The 20,808-nt window shown below is 38.0% G+C and overlaps 1 protein-coding gene across 2 annotated transcripts; it reads left to right on the forward strand.

Annotated features, from left to right (window-relative positions):
- The first annotated feature begins 1,223 nt into the window (after nucleotides 1–1,223).
- On the forward strand, nucleotides 1,224–20,190 carry marchf1 (membrane-associated ring finger (C3HC4) 1). Of its 2 annotated transcripts, none has more exons than XM_055205606.2 (7): nucleotides 1,224–1,628; nucleotides 15,240–15,290; nucleotides 15,422–15,507; nucleotides 16,064–16,705; nucleotides 16,791–16,971; nucleotides 19,253–19,400; nucleotides 19,686–20,190. In XM_055205606.2, the coding sequence occupies exons 1-7, from the start codon at nucleotides 1,530–1,532 to the stop codon at nucleotides 19,985–19,987; spliced, it is 1,509 nt and encodes a 502-aa protein (XP_055061581.2). In that variant the 5' UTR covers nucleotides 1,224–1,529; the 3' UTR covers nucleotides 19,988–20,190. The 2 variants fall into 2 exon arrangements, with proteins under 2 accessions (XP_055061581.2, XP_055061580.2); XM_055205605.2 differs by having other exon boundaries at nucleotides 1,225–1,628; nucleotides 19,653–20,190.
- Nucleotides 20,191–20,808: the final 618 nt, after the last annotated feature.

Below are 20,808 nucleotides of genomic sequence, written 5' to 3' on the forward strand. Positions count from 1 at the left end.
GGTTCATTATGAAAGGTCTTTATACACCACTGATAATATTGTTTTGTATATTATTTTGCATTTCTGTCAAAAGATCCTTCTAAAACTTACACACTGCACCTTTAACACATCTACATACCAATATTCCCTTATAGTCATAGCGCCACCAGCTGGCAACAGGAAGTGACATTTTAAACTGATTATGCAATGTCCAATCTGTCCTAAACTTCACATGATTGATAAGAGTCCTGACCTTAACACATCTACATGCCAATATACACTTATAGTCATAGCGCCACCTACTGGCACCATGAACAGGCATGTTTTACATTAGCTCAAAATACAGTGTTCAATCTGCTCTAATTAATGTTTAATAAGACTCTAGAACTAAAGGCATTTATGTGCTCTATTCAGTTTTAGTAGTTGCACCACCTGCTGCCAACAGGAAAATATCAGTGCATATTCCTCCGATATATACCCACTTAAATGAATATCCCCCACTGTTCACTGCTCTCCTATGGCCATCGGCTGGCGGTGACCATGGGGGTGACAGCCCTTTCATCGCTGCTTGCATCTTTAATGTGTTTTTGTTCTTTCTAAAAACTATATATAACACTACATATGACAGTGATGTAAGATATATTTTAAATTGCATGGTGTTCTACAGTTGTTATAACATTCATAGTCATATAATATTAATCACTACTAATAAGTACTTTTCAAATAGCTTACTCTTACTTTAAGTAGATTTTAGTACATACTTCTAACTCTACTCACACTACATGTTTTGGGAATTAACAGTACTTTTACTTGAGTATGATTTTTAAGTACTCTTTCCACCCCTGTTTTTTTTATTTATTTTAATATTTAGTACCTAACAAGTCAAGTTGGTATGTCGATATCCTATAAAAGAACAATAAACATGATCTGTTTGTACCATATATGACAATTTAGATGATATAGCAAGTTTGCCGGTAGTATTTGTCTATGTCTGTGTATTACAAAAGCTGAGGTTTTGGGAAGCCTGTGGGGTTGTAAGCTGATTAGTTGGCTGCTTTACTCCACACTGCTCCTCGAGGGAGGAGATTTGGAGCTAAAATAACCTCTAAGTCCTATCAGCAGCATGTTTACAGGTCAGATTGAACAGACACACACATCCCTACGGCTCCCAGGTAGAACTGAATTTGAATTAGCTCTCTCTCTCTCTCTCTTATCTCTCTCTCTCTCTCTCTCTCTCTCTCTCTCTACCACTCTCACATTCCCTCTCTCTCTTACAGATCACACAGGATGGAATAAGAAGCACTGTCTTAAGCTTTTCTGGAATGTGGCAAGCAGCTTTCCAGACATTTCTCTCTGTCCATATAGCTCAAGTCTAAATCTTGGCGAGGACACTTAACCTGATTTCATGCATATCTCCATAGGACTATCTGCATTAGCACTAGAGTGAGTCGGATTCTTTGTTTCCATGCCGACCCTATGGATGGTGTGAGCCTGTTGTCTTTGGTGGACTGAAGACAGAGAGGTATCCCACAGTGCCGAGCACTGCTAGCATGCCTGTGCATCAAATATCAGTTGTGCCTATTGCCAAGGAGACTGCAAGTAACATTCGGAGCTCCAGCAGGACTAGAGACAAGAGTAAAGAGAATGAGGTAAGTACACAGAGACAGACACACAAACGCTTAAAGATGTATGTACATGGATATCTGTATTACTTATGGATACACATAGCACATCTTTCCATATGATGCTTCCTGTATGTGTGTGTGTGAGAGAGAGTTACTAAGCATGTTTAGCTACTATTATTTATAACAAATAAGAATTTAAAGGGGACAGAGAATGAAAAAACATGTTTACCTTGTCTTTGTTGAATAATGGTAGTCTACTCGCATTCACAAACATACAAAAAGTGCTAAACATGCTAAACATCTCAGTCTCAAAGAAATTCCTCTTTTAGAAATGTCAGCCAGAAAACGGCCCAATCTGAAAAACTGATGCTTATGATATCACAGGCATCTCACTGCCCCTCCACTTTAAAATAATTGGCTACATTTTTTGAGTGGCAGCAGAGTTAGCCAATCAGTAATGAGATTGCAAGTTAAGCCAGTAGGGGGAGCCAAATTGGTGCAAAACCACTTGTTTAAAATCCCCCACCCTAATAGAGCTATCTGAGAGAGGTTTTTAGGAAGCTTCTAAGGCATTACAGACCCAAAAAAAAAAATTGTCTACATGTCACATCACAGAACAAGGATTAATACTCCGTTCAATCATTCTATGTCACCTTTAAAGTTAGTAGTCTAGTAGCCAACTAGGTGAACCCGGAAATGTTGAGTACACCAAAGTTCCACCGCAGAAATGCGAAGCACGGGTCCCCAGCACACAGAAACTACCGGATGCTAATTTGCATATGTTGAGCAATTTGCACAATTCGCATAATTAGCAACACTAGCCCAATCGTCCACCTTGACCACACACCCCGCACTAAATGGCCAACCTCTACAACATGTGAGTGGCTCTAGAGGTTTTAGATGATGCTGATTTCATTTCTGGCATTTTCAGATTTTAAAGAGCTAATTTTATTACAAATTTTGATTTATTTATTCAAATTTTTATTACTTTCAGTCATAATTTTAGGTTATTTTATGGTTAATAAAATAATCTAACATTTCAGAATCATGAGTGCACTTATAAATGTTGATTTATTGTTTACAGGGTATAGTGAGGCTGAATCCTGACACTTTTGAAGATTCAAAATAGCTTTTTGGATAAACAATTAATCTTTGTTAGGCTGAATGTTATGCATTTCTGGATGAAAAAGAAATGCGGGTATTTGACATAACTTGGATCCTGGAACTGTATGATACATAGTAATCGGGTAAAATAAAACTTAGCCAGACGCAAGAGTTAAAACTGAGTATGGGCAACCCGGGTCAGCTCGCCAAACCCAAGGCTAACCATGAGGGCTTCACCTCTGCACCAAGGCAAACATGTAAATATACAACATATACATGCGATACAAGACAGGCCCCGCAAGTCACTAGGGCCATGCCAGAATGGCAGATGTGCTTTCCAGGTTGGTCCGCAAGTCGCAAAATCAAATGAGGACCCAGTTAAAACTCCGCCAAACGGAAGAGTTAAAACTGAGTCTGGGCAACCCGGGTCAGCCCGCCAGACGGAAGGCTAACCAAGAGGGCCTTACCTCCGCACCACACAAAGCACACACTGGCTACCACCTTCAGGCAAACTGCTATGCCTCACAGTTAATAAAAAGGCAGCCTCATCATCTTCACTATTCTCTTCTGTTCTGTCATCATCTTCTCCAGACCCTTCATCTCTTTCTTTGTGTTCTTGGTGTTGTGTAAGTATGTTGCAGTATATACCATCATTGCCTTTGCAAGAACAATAACTGGTACAGCCCAGACCTGCAGCTACACAGCTGCACTTTGCTGATGTACAAGGTTTCAACACAGCTTTGAAACCACAGCTGACAACATCTAACAAAGCAGGAGGAGCAACTGGACTTGAATCCTGTGTGGGCATAAGCAGTTCCTCTCCTTCCTTTAGACCCATCTTCTTGTCCCATCCAAACAAGGTGATATCCACAACCGGTGGATCAGGCTGGTCAGCTGATTTTCATAGTAGCACCTGTAGGTGGGCACGTCTTCCATGAAGGCACATATTACGTTCTGTAGGAGGTAGTGCTTTCACTGCTGGGGGCCTTTTGCGCTTTCGGTAAATTTCATACGGGCTCCATCCAAGGTTACAGAGTTCCTCTGATTGTAAAGTTATTTTAAAGTCGCTATTTTTGTCACTGCATGGTGCAAACAGACACTTCTTTCCTGACATTTCGACTTGATCAAAATGTTTCTCTTTGTTTTGAAAGTACTTAAAGGACAAGTTCGGTATTTTACACTTAAAGCCCTGTTTTCAGATTGTTTATGATGAAATAGTGAAATAGCATCTTTTGCAGCGATTTTTGTGTGAGCATATCAGTGAACACCCACTCGCTGAGTTTCACGTCTTTGTAAACGAAAGTTTAATGCATTTTAGAAAGGATTGTTCCAGTGCACCATTAAACCCATTGTAGAGGTGTGAGGTGAAACACAAAGACCCAAAAATTCTCAGGGCAGCTGCATATGTCGAAACTTCAGCCAAAACCGTTCTATCTCATCATAAACAATCCGAAAACAGGGCCCCAAGTGCAAAATACCGAACTTGTCCTTTAAACCTAGATCCGAATGGTTAAATTAATACTACACGACAACTTGAGAAAGCAGCAAGAACACTGAATATCAAATGTTTTTAATCCATTCCTGATCAAATCACAAGAAGTCTGAATTTAAAAAAAGAAGAATACAAATTTTTTTAATAATGGTAACTAATTTTTGAACACCAGATTCACTCACAAAATGGATCTGAATAGAAATTCACAATGTACTGAACAAAACTATAACTCATTATAACCTTTTATCTTAATGTGAAAACATAAATATGATATAAGAATATAAAAATATCGGACTATGCTCCTTTGCTTCACAACATACTTATTGTATATACAACAGCTCACTGTAACAGCTTATTTGCATAAAAACATGACCAGACCTCAAGAAATGTAAACATATTGAGGTTATCAACATTCACATCAAAGAGCATGAGTTCTTGTGATTCTGAAATGTGAGAATATAGTGTTTATCATAAAAATAACCTAAAATTTTTTTCGGAATTAATAAAAAAGTGTCTAAATTTATCCAAATCTGTCATTTTGAAGTCTGAAAGTGGCAGAAATGAAATCAGAATCCTCGAAAACCTCCAAAACCACTCACATACTGCAGAAATCTGCCATACAGTGCAAAATACGTGACCAAAATGGACAATTAAGCTAATATTGCTAATTATGCTAATTATGCAAATTGCTCAACATATGCAAATTAGCATCCGGCAGTTTCTGTATGTTGGGGACCTATACTTCCCATTCATGCAATAAAACTTTGGTGTACTCAACATTTCCGGGTTCACAATGGGGCTCTATGGGCTGGCTACTAGACTATAGGTTGATGTTATTATGGCAAATATTATTATCATATACCAATAGGAACCAATTATGGCTTTACCTGTGGTTGCATGTATAATATATAAGATATTTTGATTATTACTGTGCAGGAATGATTATAAATCATAAGGGTTGAATTAGAGCTCAAGTTGTTATTATGGGTCAAATTGCTATGTGTTTAGATGTTAATATTTACATGGCATACATTTAGATTATTAAAAAGCCAAACTAAGCAAATCCTTAGCTTAATTTCCTCTGCTTTGAAGTTGGAATATGTGAATACAAGAAATTAGTCAATCATCTCATTTTAATTTTGCAAACAGATACTTTACTTATAAAAACGATGCTGTTGTATTGGACAATAAGCCTAATTGTTGCTTTAAAGAGGCCATATCATGAAAATCTGTAGAAAATGTAAAAAAGAAAAACCCAGTAACTTAGTTTTGGAAAACCATTCTCTGCAAGCATGTGAAAAAATAGGTAATTAAAATTTGGCTCCCATTGTGATGTCAGAAGGGGATAATACCGCCACTTAATCTGCACTATCGAACCACGGCACTGCCATTTAGTGCAGAGATCAGCTCATTTGCATTTAAAGGCACACCATGAAACTTTTTGGCCACTAGGGTGTGCTAGACATGTATTTTTCACGTCTAGCGCCCCAGCACAGTCGCAAAGGAAAAGAAGACAACTCTTTAGGTCACAAAGTGTGCCTTCCAGCATGTCATGTGTCATATAATATAACGTAGCTCACAGCCAGTTGTAACGGTGGTCGCTTGGTTAAAGTTTATATTAAAAAAATATTGCCTTAAAGGGGAATCAAACCCAGGAGCGCCCGTGTCGTAGGTCCATGACGCCACCACGGCACCACAATGTCACATGATATAAGTCTCTTTCTAAACTCTCCAAGTAGCCTCCAGTAAAATTCATGTAGAAAATAGTGTTCGGGTGCCAGACAGGACTTATATATGCAAGCAATATAACAATACTTACTAGTACAAAAGCATGAGGGCCAAGTCAGCATCGGTCAGAAACCCCTCCTCCTTCTTTAGTTCACGCCAGCCAGTGAACACTGGCCCAGTATAATTGATCCGTGTCCTTCTTTTTATTCTGTAACTCTCACCTTTTCTCTTTCTGGTCTCCTCTGACAAAACCTTGGGGTTTTTTTTGTTGCTACTTTGGCCATGAAAAAAACATCAGGAAAATAAATAGTTGCGCTCCCACGTCCTAATTTGAGAAAGTGGAGGAAGTGACGTATACCGTAAAGCAGATTTTTGTAGTTTTTTGTTTTGTGCTCGGGCCGAAACCCCAATTTTAAAAGTACAAGTAAAAATGATACAGACTCCGTCAGGCTATGGTGGATATGTCATTTAACCTATTATAAGTCAATGTACCATCACAAGGGTCTTAAAAGTATTATGAAGGTTGAAAAACTACAAAGTGTCACTTTAAAAGGACACACTAAAATTTTTTATTTTTGCTCACACCTACAAAGTGGCAATTTTAACATGCTATAATAAATTATCTGTATTGTATTTTGAGCTAAAACTTCACATACGTACTCTGGGGATTCCAAAGATTTATTTGACATCTTACAATTGTCTTGTGAAATTTCCCCTTTAAATAAATAGTGGAATTTCTATGGAAGGCTATAGCAGACAGATACAGAATCTTCATCTGCTGGTCTACGATTGTGGCATCATCTATTCAGATAAACTCGGCTCTAAACTGCAGTTTTTCATCTTACAATGTGTTTAGACATTCTGTCTGTGTGGGTGGTTCTTGGAGAATAAGATGCAAATGGACAAAGTCTGAACACTTGATATCCTAAATGGATTCGCTGCAAACATCAAAAAATAATGGATGATATACTAATCAGACTGTGTTGAAAATACTTTAAGTTTGAAAGCATAATGAAAATTCTGTTGTTTTCCTGTTGAGCATCTGTTGAGAATCTGGTATTGTATTAGTTTGTTTGTGGTATGTGTGTCGAAAAAAAATAGAAAGAAATGAAGAAAGAAATGTCGGATTAAAAAATAAATAGGTGGTTCTCAAGAAATTGTAGTTTAAAGATGTCAACCATGAGGGATAATGTAAAGGCAGCATGTTGTTATTGCAGAAATAAGCCCCGACAGTGTGATCAAGACCTAACGCGAATCAGAGGTATCACACTCAAGGGGCTTATTTCGCATAAACAACTAGCTGCCTGTACATTATTCTGCTTAATAGATGGCTATTTACCTCAAAACATTAAATATTGATTTGAAATATTTTATTTGCTCTCTTATGAATGCAGACCTTCTATGAGGAAACCCTTTAACTTTCAGTCTTAAGATAAGACAAGATGTTCAAATGTCACAAACACACTATTTAGTTTAATCAATTGTAAAAAATAATGCCACATATCTTATTTAAATACATATTTATATATATTTAATTTTTGTGTAATATTAAACTGTATGTGTCAAAATTATTTGCAGCATCTGGGTAACCATGGTTTTTTTTAGTTTTGAACTGTTTTATCTGGGAATAACAACCCTGCAAATGTTGTGAATGGCCAATCAAAATCAAGTATTGGAATGAGCTGTGCAATAAGACTTTTTAAAAATACTTGCATTAACAAATTTATTTTTTATTCATTAAAAATATGTTTAAAGGCATTAATTTCGAATTTTTATAAAAAAGATCCTTAAACAACTTACGTAACCATTTGAAACCACCATACCATAGCATGTTTTGCTAAAATAAAGAGAAGCTCTAATGCCTAAGCGCGTTTTTATTAATCATACAAAATAAGAGATTAATGAAGTACATTTCAATAGAAAATTATAAATGTAACATTTTTGTAATGTGGAAAACTATCTCAGTAATCAGAATCAAAACAGAGAGTATCCTTTAAAAATTTTATAGGATGAGAACAAAAGTTATGGACATTTCTTTTTTCACTATTTCTTTATTTTAATTATACATAAATATTTAGCCAAAAATATTTTCCCCTTTTTGTTCTTTGAGAATATCGAGTAGAACTTCCAATATATTTTTCAGAATATTTAAATATTTAAATTACAACACAATGCAATCACGGCAGGGCCATTACAGTAATGAGATTTTCAGCAGGAAAAGCAATAAAATACAAAAATACTTCATTCCTTTATTAAAATTATTCTTTGTGCGATATAGAAAACACAGTTATGTTTGTTATGATCATTGTGTTACCGAGTTATATGTTTTTTTTATAATTAAAATCTTTACTGTCATGATATATTAGTGGTTTCGTGAGAATAACCCAAATATTATTATTAAAGAATTTAGTTATCACTGCCAAGCACTGAGCATTAATTTCACTTCAATTTGTTTTGTAAGGAATAAATGACGACGGGCTGTTGAATTATTTGAAAATAGTGCACACCCAAGGTGATAATGCGGCATTACTCGAAGCTAGCAAATAATTAAAAGGACCGGAAAAGAATAAATAATATAATTTAACACCGAGAAATGATCTTAGCAGTTTCTCAGATCTTCAATATGGATGTGTTTATAAGTTTGTTGTGTGACGGTCATAGGTCAAGAGTGTTATGTTGTCCGCAAGGAGTATATAAATAGTTTAAATGTTGTTATTTATTTAAAACATATTTTTTATATTAGCTTGGCTTCTTTTATCTTTTAAACAATAATACAACATATCAACAAGTAAAACAAAAACATTTGAGTAGACTATATCAAAAATGTAGCCCTCCAGATAGTTTTATCCAATGTGGTAGCCCTTGCTGACAAAAATGTTGGAGACCCCTGCTCTATATAATCTACTGTGCTCTCTGCTGGAGTTGTAATTAGTGATCACTCACTAAAACACAACCACACATACACACTTATGCTGTACTCACAATTGCTTGGCATCATGTTGGGTGCTAACTGGGCTCTCCTTGGCTGGCTCTTCTGACCTTTACTCTTTAAAACAGGAAGCCACATTACTCATGTCATTATCAGCATCATTACCTCCCCACATCTCTCTATAGATAATAGAAGTATTGGAAAATATTTGTTACCTCAAAAGATAACATAACAGTCACTACATTAAGGATTTCATATGCAAGATGAAGGTTCCTTTAATAAGATTCTGCTTGTCCACAGTTCATTGTGACCTTAGTTCAGATTTTTTGTGTGTGCGTGTGTTTGTGTCTAGGATTTATCATGTTTCTCAGGAAGTCTGAGTCATATTTGTCCTTATGAGAGAACATGATTTGAATCCAGAAGAATTAATAAAAGGCTTTACGTCAAGCAAATTGGTAATTAGAGGAAATATGAGCACATTTATAAGTATAAATGTGACTTTATGTAAATACCGGACGTCACTCAGTAGTTGCTTTGGCAGAATGTTTATTTTAGTGAAACGTTCCCATTAAAACACCTGTTCTGGTGAGAGCATACAAATCTAGTGAATTTCACATTTTACTGGAAAGCCCACTCTTGAGAACCAATGGTGTGACCATATTACGGTAGTAGTTACTAAACCCCTGTGATCTTTACAATTTAAGTAAAACCTTATGAAAGACTAGTGCAGCCCTATCCATGTGTATTTTATCAGTACATTTTATCATCCTATAATGCACCTGTGTCTATAGTTGGCTTCTGAATGCCAGCAAGGGCTTTAATCTTGGTCTGTGATTGGCTGCAGGCACATTGTCCCTTAAACAAACACCAATCACAGGGGATGCTCACCATTGTATGTGGCTCTGCATACACAAGTTTGTCTGTATAAAATAAAAGCTGTTAGGAGAAAGAAATCTTTGTTATGCAGAGCTCTGGATGGGAAGACCAGAAAGCACTTCCTCAGACTCCAGAGAAATAAATGAGACTTGAATCTAAAATCCCTGTGTTAGCCGATCCCTGCAACCCAACAACTCACAGATTAGACCTCATCTAATCCAGCCCTGCTGAGCACACAGGCTCCTGCATACATTAAACTAGAGCAAGCAAACACAATTTTGTTCCAGTTAAATTTCAGGGGTACAAAAAAGTTAACTGCACCTTTAAAGGTCATTAAGGTACAGTAATGTACCCCAAAAGGTATTGTATTAAGTTTAGTATAAGTTGAGTAGAGGTTGCTGTGGTTATATTCAGTGTCGGCCGCCGGGGACTTCTTTTTTCGAGGACGCACGATGCGAACTTTGTCACAACATGTATGTAGCCCGTCATGTGTGTGGTTCATCATTTCAAAATATGTGTTCTGTGCGTCGAGAGATCCTCTGTGCATCACGTGTCTTGTCAAAATAAGTGCCTGCTGTAGATGCGTCTAAAGCAGAGGTTTTCAATAGGTGAGGCGCGCCTCCCCAGGGGGGCGCCAAAGAGCCACAAGGGAGGCGCGACACGCGAAGAAAAAATAACGGCACACATCTGTATGCAGCTCTATTGATATCTGTAATTGTGCGTGCGTGTATTATATTTAAAATGCATCATTTCATTGTCCCAATTCAACAGAAGTCAGCATTAAGGGAGGAGACAGGACCCAGCAAAAAACGTAGGAAATATGATCCTGAATACTTAAAGTTAGGTTTTACCTGGTTGGGGTCTGAGGCTGCACCGCTGCCGCAGTGTGTGGTCTGCAAGGAGGTGCTAGCGAATGATAGCATGAGACCATGCAAACTTAGGCGTCACATTGAAACTAAGCACACAAATCTAGTGAACAAGCCAGTTGAGTTTTTTGAGAGGAAGCAGTTTGTTCCGTATTTTATGAAAATTAATTTAGTGCAAATACATGACAGACACATAGCTTCTAATATGTCAGCCACGAACGAAGACCGCGTCATTTGTATAAGAAAACCCTGACGGTGCGTTAATTTCTCCCTCTGTTTGTCTATGATCAGCGTAGCGTTTTTAACATCTTGCAGCGCCATCAGGGAATGCCCTTTTAATTGGTTGTTTCAGTCATTGTGATGTCACGTATCATAGCAACGATGACGACAAGTGACAACAGCGGGAAATGTAAAAATGACTGCATCCGAGCAGCCGGCGAAAAAGAAACGAGCACAAAAACATAGAATTGATTGGGAAAATGACTATCCGTGGCTGGAATGCGTGAGGGACAATGAATACAAGGCCAATTGTATCATATGCCGTCGCGTTTTTTTCTGTTTGTCACGCCGGAGTGTGTGATATTAAGCAGCACTCATGAGGAGATAATCACAAGAGGAGCGAGAGGCTGCGGGCACAGGGAGCAATGTCAAGGTTCATTGTCCATCAGTCGTCTCCAGAGGCTCATATGGTATGTAATTATGTGGATTTTTAAAACTCAAATATAGTTGATAAGAAAGTGATTATATTAAAAGAGATAGTACAGGTTTAGACTAACAATCCACATCTATCCAGTGCTCCCTCCCGTCTCATAATGTGTTAATCATTTCTGATGGGTTTCTTATTAAATAATTATGGATTTAGATAGCTCAAGCGTTAAAAAGGGGTGGGGTCTTTGAAGAGGGCGTATTATAAACTTAACAAAACCATGGTTCTTTGCTGGCAAAATGATCATGATAGCCTTTATATTTCACATCTATGTGGTTCAGTCTTGTATACTTATTAGGCATACTTTGCTATTCATTAAATATTTAGGCCTAAGAAGTTGTATGAAATATATTTATATTTTCACCAGAAGTCTTCATTTCAGGGTTTTTTTTTTTCAAAATTCTCTTCTGTGGGATCATGTCACCGGACCAAGGCATTGAATGCATAAATTGGTTGGGCCATGGGGTTGATGCCGCTCGTAGCACACATTATGTGAATGGCATTTTGTTTGTTTTTTAAGGTGTTATGTGGCTGAAATCGTTAAAAAAATGTGATGAAAATATGTTAATCTGTTCGATCTGATATACCTGCAATGCAGTTAACTGTTAGATGTTATGTGTTCCGTGAACAAACAGCGTTGTTTTTTATTGATCAGAGAGCTGTCCATTGTGCTGATTTTGTTTGAGACGATCTCCTTCAAATATGCGCAGAAACACGCACCGACTGCAGCCGTGGAGTGTCGTTAGTTGTATTTTTGGCGCTTGTTGTATTGTTGTATTTTTAAGCATGTTTTGTTTTGTCAACTGATGCTCAGTGATTTTAAGCCTTAATTAGGCCTGCATGAAGTTGGAAATTATTTGCTGTTGCAAAGAATCATTTATGAATGCACTTTTGAAAAAGTTGTGGAAATAAAATGTTTTCAATCAGATATTTAAAGTCATCATAGCCTGGAACACACAAAAGATGGCATTACTGCAGAGGCGTGTGCACTCAAAAAAATAACTCATTGGATGAGTTATGTCAAAGAGTTACCCATTTATGTCAGTATTATGCATTGCAATTGTGTTTGAACAAAAAAACTAAAACAAACGTGTAGCATTAAACTAAACTGCTTAAACAAAACAAACAACATTTAAAAATCTTTTTTTTTTAATGTGTGGGTTAGGGCAGGCGGATGGGATTTTGGGGAGGGGGGGCTTGGCTGTCCTTACCTACTCTAAGGGGAGGCTCACATTCACCCAATTTGAAAACCCCTGGTCTAAAGGGTTTATGATAAAAGAGACGCTCACGTTTGGCAGATACTCTCATAATCTCATGAGTAATCAGAGTTTACTGTTAAGGGAGTGTCTTGCGTGTATTTTGTAAATGTGAGCGTCTCTTTATTATACAGTTTTGACGCGTGTGCAGCCGGCACTTATTTTGACAAATCACGTGATGCACATGGTTCAATGACGCAACAAACACATATTTTGAAAACACGAGCAACACACGACACTCCGAACACATATTTTGAATTTGCGCCCCTCGGAAGAGCAGTCACCAGCTGCCACTGGTTATATTTTAGGTGTAAGCACAATGCTTGAATTTCAGAAAATTAGGAAGTTTAGTGTTTTTTTTTTTTTTGTACACAATGGAAGCACCTTCACAGATAGACAGATAGACTGCGAGTGTATGAAATATTGATAAACTGATCAGATGTTGGAGCCTGTCAGCGTTTGCATTAATAATTCAGATGGATATAATGTGGCTCCAGAAGAGAGAATACAGTCTAATGCTAGCTGTACTAACCAACATTACCCTGTTTAAAAAGAAAGTACCATATTCGTACTGGGTTATTTTTAACCTAGCATTGGGCCCAGTCGTTGGGTGAAATTAACCCAGAATATGTTTCTATTTGACCCAACAATGGGTTAAAACAACCCAGCATTTTTGGTTGAAACAACACAGCATAGGTTAAACTAATGGTCTGGGCTTGTCCCTTTATGACCTTTATATATAAAAACGATTTTATGTTGGTTGAATTTATAGTGATGGCCTATGCAAAATAAATCTGATGCCCTTATGCTTGTAGTGCATTTAAGCTACACTGCATAGGCTTCTAAAATGATATTAACCATCAGAGGATCATTTGTTTGTTTTTGCTGTTGTAAGTTAGCTAGAACTAGCAGGAAAGACATTTCAAGATAATACTGAGCCAGGTGTGGACCAGAGGAAAAGGTGGATCCATCAAAAGAGCAGGAGAAATGCCCGAGGCACAAAGAGGCAGTAAATGCTAATACACATCAGTAAAAGACAAACAAAACATTCAGCATTTTAAAAATTAGAAGTTAAATTTTGTGTTTTTATATTGATTTTTCCTATTTACTCTTGTCATATAGAAACTGGCCTAATAGCAAAAAAATACATTGTGTTTATATGTAAACTGTTATTGTATTTAATAAGCTTTAACGAATTTAGTTTCTTCAACTGATTCTGGAGTACTGCCACAAAATATATAAAATATAAATCTTTTTAAAGAAATTATTTTCAGAAACTGGTGAATGGTTTCAAACAGATTTCCAGTTTAATCTGTTGAATAGTTACATATAGAAAATTGTATGCAAACCATATGCAAATCACATTTTGCATATCACACATGTATTTAAATAAAGTGTCTACTACTAATTCATTCTAAAAATGCTGGCTTACCTTTAACCCATGTTGGGTCAAAAATGGATGAACCCAACCCACTGGGTTGTAATTTAACCTATGATGGGTTGTTTACACCCATTGTTGGGCCAAATATAAAAATTTTCTGGGTAAATTTAACCCATTCGCTGGGTTTGTTCCTTTTTTACCGAGTGCTGGGTTGAAAATAACCCAGCATTTTTGTGTCTTAAAAGCCCAAAGAATTTTATTTGACAGTTTATGTTAACGAATCATTATTACACTGTCACAGAAAATATACATATAGTAATATGAACCTCAACAGAACCTGTTTAATGCTGTTGAAATTGTGTGTAGACATACAGTGCTAGTCACACACCTTTGAAAAAATAATTGGATCCCTCTTTCTTTTTGCCGTTAAAGTTTTGTCTTAAAGGTCTCGTTCTTTCTGTGTTTTTGAAGCTTTGATTGTGCTTACAGTGCACAATATAACATGTGTTTATGTTTCACGTGTAAAAAAAACGCTGTATTTTTTACACAATTTACTTATCTCTATAGCGCTGCTTCACTGTCCTAAAAACGGGCTGATGTCTCCCTTGTTCTATGAAGTCCCTCCTTCAGAAATACGTATCGAGTTCTGATTGTGTAGTTTGTTTAGTGTGATGTAATTCGATAGCAGCTTAGCTTGCCGTTAGCTTAGCTAGCGACTGACGTATTCATTGTCAGTTTAGTCAAAAAACTATTCTAGTGACGTCATTAAAGCAGGAAGTAGAGGACTGTAGTCCAAACCAGCCGTTCACTGTAGGCTTTGAAATGTGAATTCTGTTAAAGGAAATATAACGCCTGGCAGTCAACTTTGAGCTTGATCATTTTACAGGTATTATTTATGCTATTATAGCAACATTACACACTTACTAGGGTTTAAAAAATGGGATCAGAAACATGACCTTTCGGAATGTGACCTTTAAAAATAAATGTAAATAGCCTGTAAATTTACCAGTTAGCATGAAGCAACAGACGTGTATGCGTGCACATGCAGAGACGTCTTAGGATGTCTTTAGTAATAGGATTGGTTTGTCTTAAAGCTGCAGTCGTATTATAGATCTGTTCAAACATGTGACACAACCGATCTCTGTCTGTAACTCTGTATTGTGGCAGGACGTTAATTTCGGCAACATTAACGAGAGAGAGAGAGAGAGAGAGAGAGAGAGAGAGAGAGAGAGAGAGAGAGAGAGAGAGAGAGAGAGAGAGAGAGAGAGAGCATATTCATTCTCTTTGTCTTTATCAGGGTGAAAAGGCACCTGGACGATCAGGAAGTCGTTCCAGCAATATTTCTAAGGTAACATACAAAACTTTTGTTGTGTTTAACATGTTGTGTTATCCTCCACACCCTTAATCACAACAAAGTAAATGATTTGCATTCAGCTCCCATACAAAATAATTTTGCACTTTTGTGATTGGCTGTTTCAGGCGAGCAGTTCCAAGGAGCCCAAGGGAGCCGTACTAAACAGTGTTTCGCAAACATCAGTTTCACCTTCCTCTCAGGACATATGCAGGTTAGTGTGCCTGGAAAACATTGCATTGGCCTCACATGTTAGGATAAACCATGGCTTTGCTCATCTGCATCTAAGCATATCATATATGTGCTGTCACTGGGGCGGTACCCTTTCAAAAAGTACTGCTTTGCACCTAAAAAGTTCATATAAGTACTTCAGAGGTACATATTGGTACCATATGTATACATTTCTGTACCTATATAGTACATATTATGACATTTTAAAGGGTAGTAGTACCCCAGTGACAGCTAGGGACATTTTTTGACAGTGTTGGGTAAGGTATGTCAAAGCATTTATAACCAAACTACATGTTTTCAGAATGTCATATTTTCTTTAGAACTGGGGCTCAAATTTGAAAATATATTTTTTTAACAATTAATTGAGCCCTTTAATAAATGTAACACAAGCTCCATTTCCAAAGAGATTCACTTTTTATTTGTAGCTACATCATGTTTTTCAGTCAAAATCATTTCACGCTTTGTTCCTTTTTCATCCCATTTGTTTGTGGATGTATGTTTGTGTGTTTGTTTTGGGTATTATGTGTGTATGTGTTCAGCTCTACTGGTTACACTAAACATGCAGTAGATGGCTTAGATCAAGCTACACTCATCATGCCTGTAAGCCACGCCCCCCACTCTATTCCCAATGCGAAGCGACAAGTCAAACGGCGCATGCGGCGGCGGCGGGACAACGGTGGAACAGGGACCGCTGGGTGTGTCACAGAGTGTGTGAACCAACCAAGACCTTCGCGGTCACATAAACAGGTACCCACACGATATGATTCATCCTCTGAAGATGAGCAGCACTGGAGAGAAGCTCGCTCCTGGAGCCGACAGAAAGCTAGACGGAGGCGCAGCAGCGGCCGGCACGTGCAAGCACAGGACATCGTTGAGCTTGATGAGGGACAGAAAGAGAACCAGCCTCCCCACTGCAAGAGACCCACCACCAAGGGCCACAAAAAGGTTTTGGCAAAAAGGGAGGAGCGTGGGAGCCAAAGTCAGGCACCTAAAGAGGGTGGGCGTGGCAGTAGTAGGTGTGGAAGTGAGGAGGAGGAGGAGCCTATTACAAAGTCGTATGAGGAGCCCAGCTCTGGACACCCAGATATGGCTGTCCCATCTCCCTATAAATGCACAAATTCCACCAATCAAAATGGTTCTTCTCAACAAACATGCACTGATGATGAACTAGAGGTGTGCAGGTGAGAGAGATAGAGAGACAGAGAGATAGTTGTGGGAGAGTTGGAATATGCCAAGGGATTCATCTGATTTTGTGTGTTTTTGCAGGATCTGTCACTGTGAAGGTGATGAAGAGTGTCCACTCATCACGCCCTGCCGGTGTACAGGAAGTTTGCGTTTCGTGCATCAGACCTGCCTGCACCAGTGGATCAAGAGCTCTGATACACGCTGCTGTGAGCTGTGCAAATATGACTTCATCATGGAAACACACCTCAAACCTCTGCGCAAGGTAACACACACAGCTCATAACCATTATTCAATTAGCAATACATGCTGAACATGCACTGACCTTGTGGGACAGGGGCACAGCAAGAAGGTCCCTGGTTCGAGCCTTGGTTGTATTGGGAGGTCTTTCTGTGTGACATTTGCATTTTCTTCCTGTGTCAGCTTGGGTTGACTTTAGGTACTCTGGTTTTCTCAGTCCTCAGAGATGCCAAAATGTCCTTCCACAGAATTATTTGTGTATAGATTAAAGAAAAACACCACAGTTTTTCAATATTTTACTATGTTCTTACCTCAGTCTTTTTCAATGCGTGCACTTTTAATCGTTGTACAGGGTTTCTTGAATGTGTTAGCATTTAGCCTAGCCCCATTCATTCCTATGGCTCCAAACAAAAGTTTTATTTTTTGTGCCAGCATACTTACTTGTGTAACTACTCATGTAACAGTCTTTAAATAGGGAAACATGGAAGTGTTTGGTGGCTTCCAAATTCGTCCCCGCCCGGAGCCATAGGAATGAATGGGGCTAGGCCAAATGCTAAGACATTCACAAGGCGCTGTACAAAGATTAAAAGTGCAGGCATTAAAAAAAGATAGGTATGTATTAATTCGTCTAAGTTGAGGTAAGAACATTGTAAAATCTTGAAAAACGGTGGTGTTGTCCTTAAACCAATTCTTGCCACAAATATAGCCCTGGATGCTGAAATGGCATAAAGAAATAAATAAGTAAACAAACTTTGTAGGGCATGTTGTCACAATAGTAGCCTGCCATTAAAAAGCCTATTAGAACGTTTTTTGAAAGTTAAACACTGAATTCACAAATTTATACGAAGGTTATAATACAAAAACATTGTTTTAGGCAGAAACGTAATAAAATTGTAAAGTAATAAATTGTAAAAAATTGCTTGCATAAATCTCAAATTTATGAAAAATACATTTCTTACTTTCATTCAGTGGCTGCTCGTGACTGCTCATCCGAGGGGCGCAAATTCAAAATAGTGTGTTGCTTGCGTTTCAAAATATGTGTTTGTTGCGTCATGTGAACCATGTGCATCATGTGTTTTGTCAAAATAAGTGCCTGCATCAAAACCGTTTATGATAAAAGAGACGCTTGCGTTCACGAAATACATGCCAGACACCCTTATTAACAGTAAACTCTGATTACGCATGATATTATGCGAGTATATTGCAAACGCGAGCGTCTCTTTTATCATAAACCCTTTAGACGTGTCTGCAGCAGGCACTTATTTTGACAAGACACGTGATGCACACAGGATCTCTCGACGCGCAGAACACATATTTTGAAATAAAGAACCACGCACATGGCGGGCTACAAACATGTTGTGACGAACTTCGCATCGAGCGCCGTCGAAAAAAGAAGTCACCGGCCGCCACTGCTTTCATTGTGTTGTTTAGCCTTGTCTAAATATATGCAAGTGTGGTTTTCTTGTGTTACATTGTTTACCTAAAAGCTAATAAAATACGTTAATATTGGATTTTTAGTTTGAAGGATACAATTTACAACAACTAATTATATTTAATATTTAATTTAATAAATAAATATTTATTTATATTTATTTTTAAAGCTGCAATCTGTAACCTTTTTTCTTCTTAAAAATTAACAAAAATAGGAGTAGAACTGTGTAGCTTGTTTAGAAAACAGTTGCTTAGAGTTTAATCTGTAAAGTTTCAAAAGACGATAATTTAAGGAACGGCATGTAAATATGTCAGCCAATTACGTTTATGGAAGACCGGAGTATGCATGTGTTGCGGCCACTGCGATTGGCTGTTGGCCACGCTTCAGACAAGCCTTCCGTCAAGCGTTAACGCTTCTGTCCCATTTAAATGTACCATTAGTGTTAATACTGAAGTATAACTTCCCTATGTGACAACTAGCCCCAATCTCGCCTCTTAGCAAAACTGCTATGGCGGGTGAATCAGCATTATTAAAAAATGTCCTTTTCTGGCCTTTGCCAAACTTTATCATCACATCTCCTGTTTCCATAGCGACGTGCACCATGGCAGCTTGTGCTGTGTATGACGCTACAAAATTCTGACTTATAAGTGATTTTCACTTTCTTGGCATATTTATGGACACCTAAGGTATTACCTAAGTCAAAAGCTCACCTATCTCTTTAAATTTATCACAAAGATGCAGAATTAGAGATTAACAGTGAAGCTTGCCAGACTAGTGCTGCCACACCATGGCTTTTAAAAGCATTGCATTGTGGAAGTGTACTTTTTAACCCTTTTCTGCACTCTTGTTCTCTCCCTCTCTCTTTCTGATTTAGTGGGAGAAGTTGCAGATGTCTGCAAGTGAACGAAGGAAGATCTTCTGCTCGGTGACCTTTCATCTGGCAGCCGTGGTGTGCGTCGTCTGGTCTCTGTATGTTCTGATTGACCGTACAGCTGAAGAAATCCGACAAGGCAAAAACAACGGTAAACACAAACAAATGAAAGAAATAATTGTATGAATTGTGTACAAGAGCATGAGCTTAAATGAAAAAATTGTCTGGGTAGGTAAATATGTACATCCTTAATGATGATGTTAATACATTCTAAAAGTCATTTAGTAATTTTTGCTGTTATTAAAAACATTTAAAATAATGCTGCAGATTTTTTAGAGTAGCTGTGTGGCATAGTGATGATATAGCGCTGTAATGCCATGCCATGCTCTCATTGCACACACAGCGTTGCTGCGTTTGTCCCCTCTCACTGCCGTAGGGGTGCTGGAGTGGCCGTTCTGGACCAAGCTTATTGTGGTGGCCGTTGGATTTGCTGGGGGACTCGTCTTCATGTACATTCAGTGCAAAGTCTATCTGCAGCTGTGGAGGAGGCTGAAGGCTTTCAACAGGATCATCTTTGTACAGAACTGCCCCGACACCGTCCGCAACGGAGATAACAGGCCCCCAATGGTCACCCAAAGCAACGGCAAACACGAGGCATTGGAGGTTTCTGGACCTCAGACACAGACGAACACTTCTTGCCACGTCCCTCGGGGAAGTGTGGAGGTAGCTCCAGTTTGACAGTGAGTGGGGAGGGTGTGGCCACTTTACTGTCCCAATGCAAAATAAGCACGAGGACAGAAGGTTGGCTGCGTCTCCAGAGGCTCATTGTTTATTGCTTTTGGTGAACTTATGTGGTTGAATGGTGGGGAAAATCTAGCCAAGGACTTCTGATGCATTTGACCAAAGTGATGTAACTTTAATACAAAAAGCACTTTCTCCTTGCCGTTTGATGTGTCCAATCCTTATAAAAAAAAAACACATGCTAAAAACATATCCTTAATTCACACTGAGAGTTATTTACTTAATAAAATGGTTAAATTCAGTAAAAACCTTTAAAGTAACCAAAAAAGCTAGTAAATAGTTGCATTGGTACATAGCTTGGATGCTTTTAGCAATGTGTAACATTAACTTAGTTTTTAAAAACTGTGCTTTGTAAAAAGTTATAAGTAATTGTCTAATTCTGACACAGAGATATATTATTTTTGAAAGGAACAATAGTACTGGAGATACAGTGGCAAGAAAAAGTATGTGAACCTTTTGGGATTTCGTGGTTTTCTGAGTGGATTTGTCATAAAATGTGATCTGATCTTCATCTAAGTCAATGGTGACAAACATAATGTGTCTAAAAATAATGACACAAAATTCGGATTTTTCAACACTCATTCAACATTCAAAACGGCAGTGGAAAAAGTAAGTGAACCCTTAGAATTAATAACAGGTTGACCCCTGTTTCGTGATTCGACCACTCCAAAGGTGGATTTGGTTTTTCTGGTGCCATTCTGTTGTGGACTTGCTCCTGTGTTTTGAGTCTTTGAACTGTTGCATCACCCACCTTCTAC

This window comes from Misgurnus anguillicaudatus, chromosome 3 (assembly GCF_027580225.2).
Source record: "Misgurnus anguillicaudatus chromosome 3, ASM2758022v2, whole genome shotgun sequence".
NCBI classification, from domain to species: domain Eukaryota; kingdom Metazoa; phylum Chordata; class Actinopteri; order Cypriniformes; family Cobitidae; genus Misgurnus; species Misgurnus anguillicaudatus.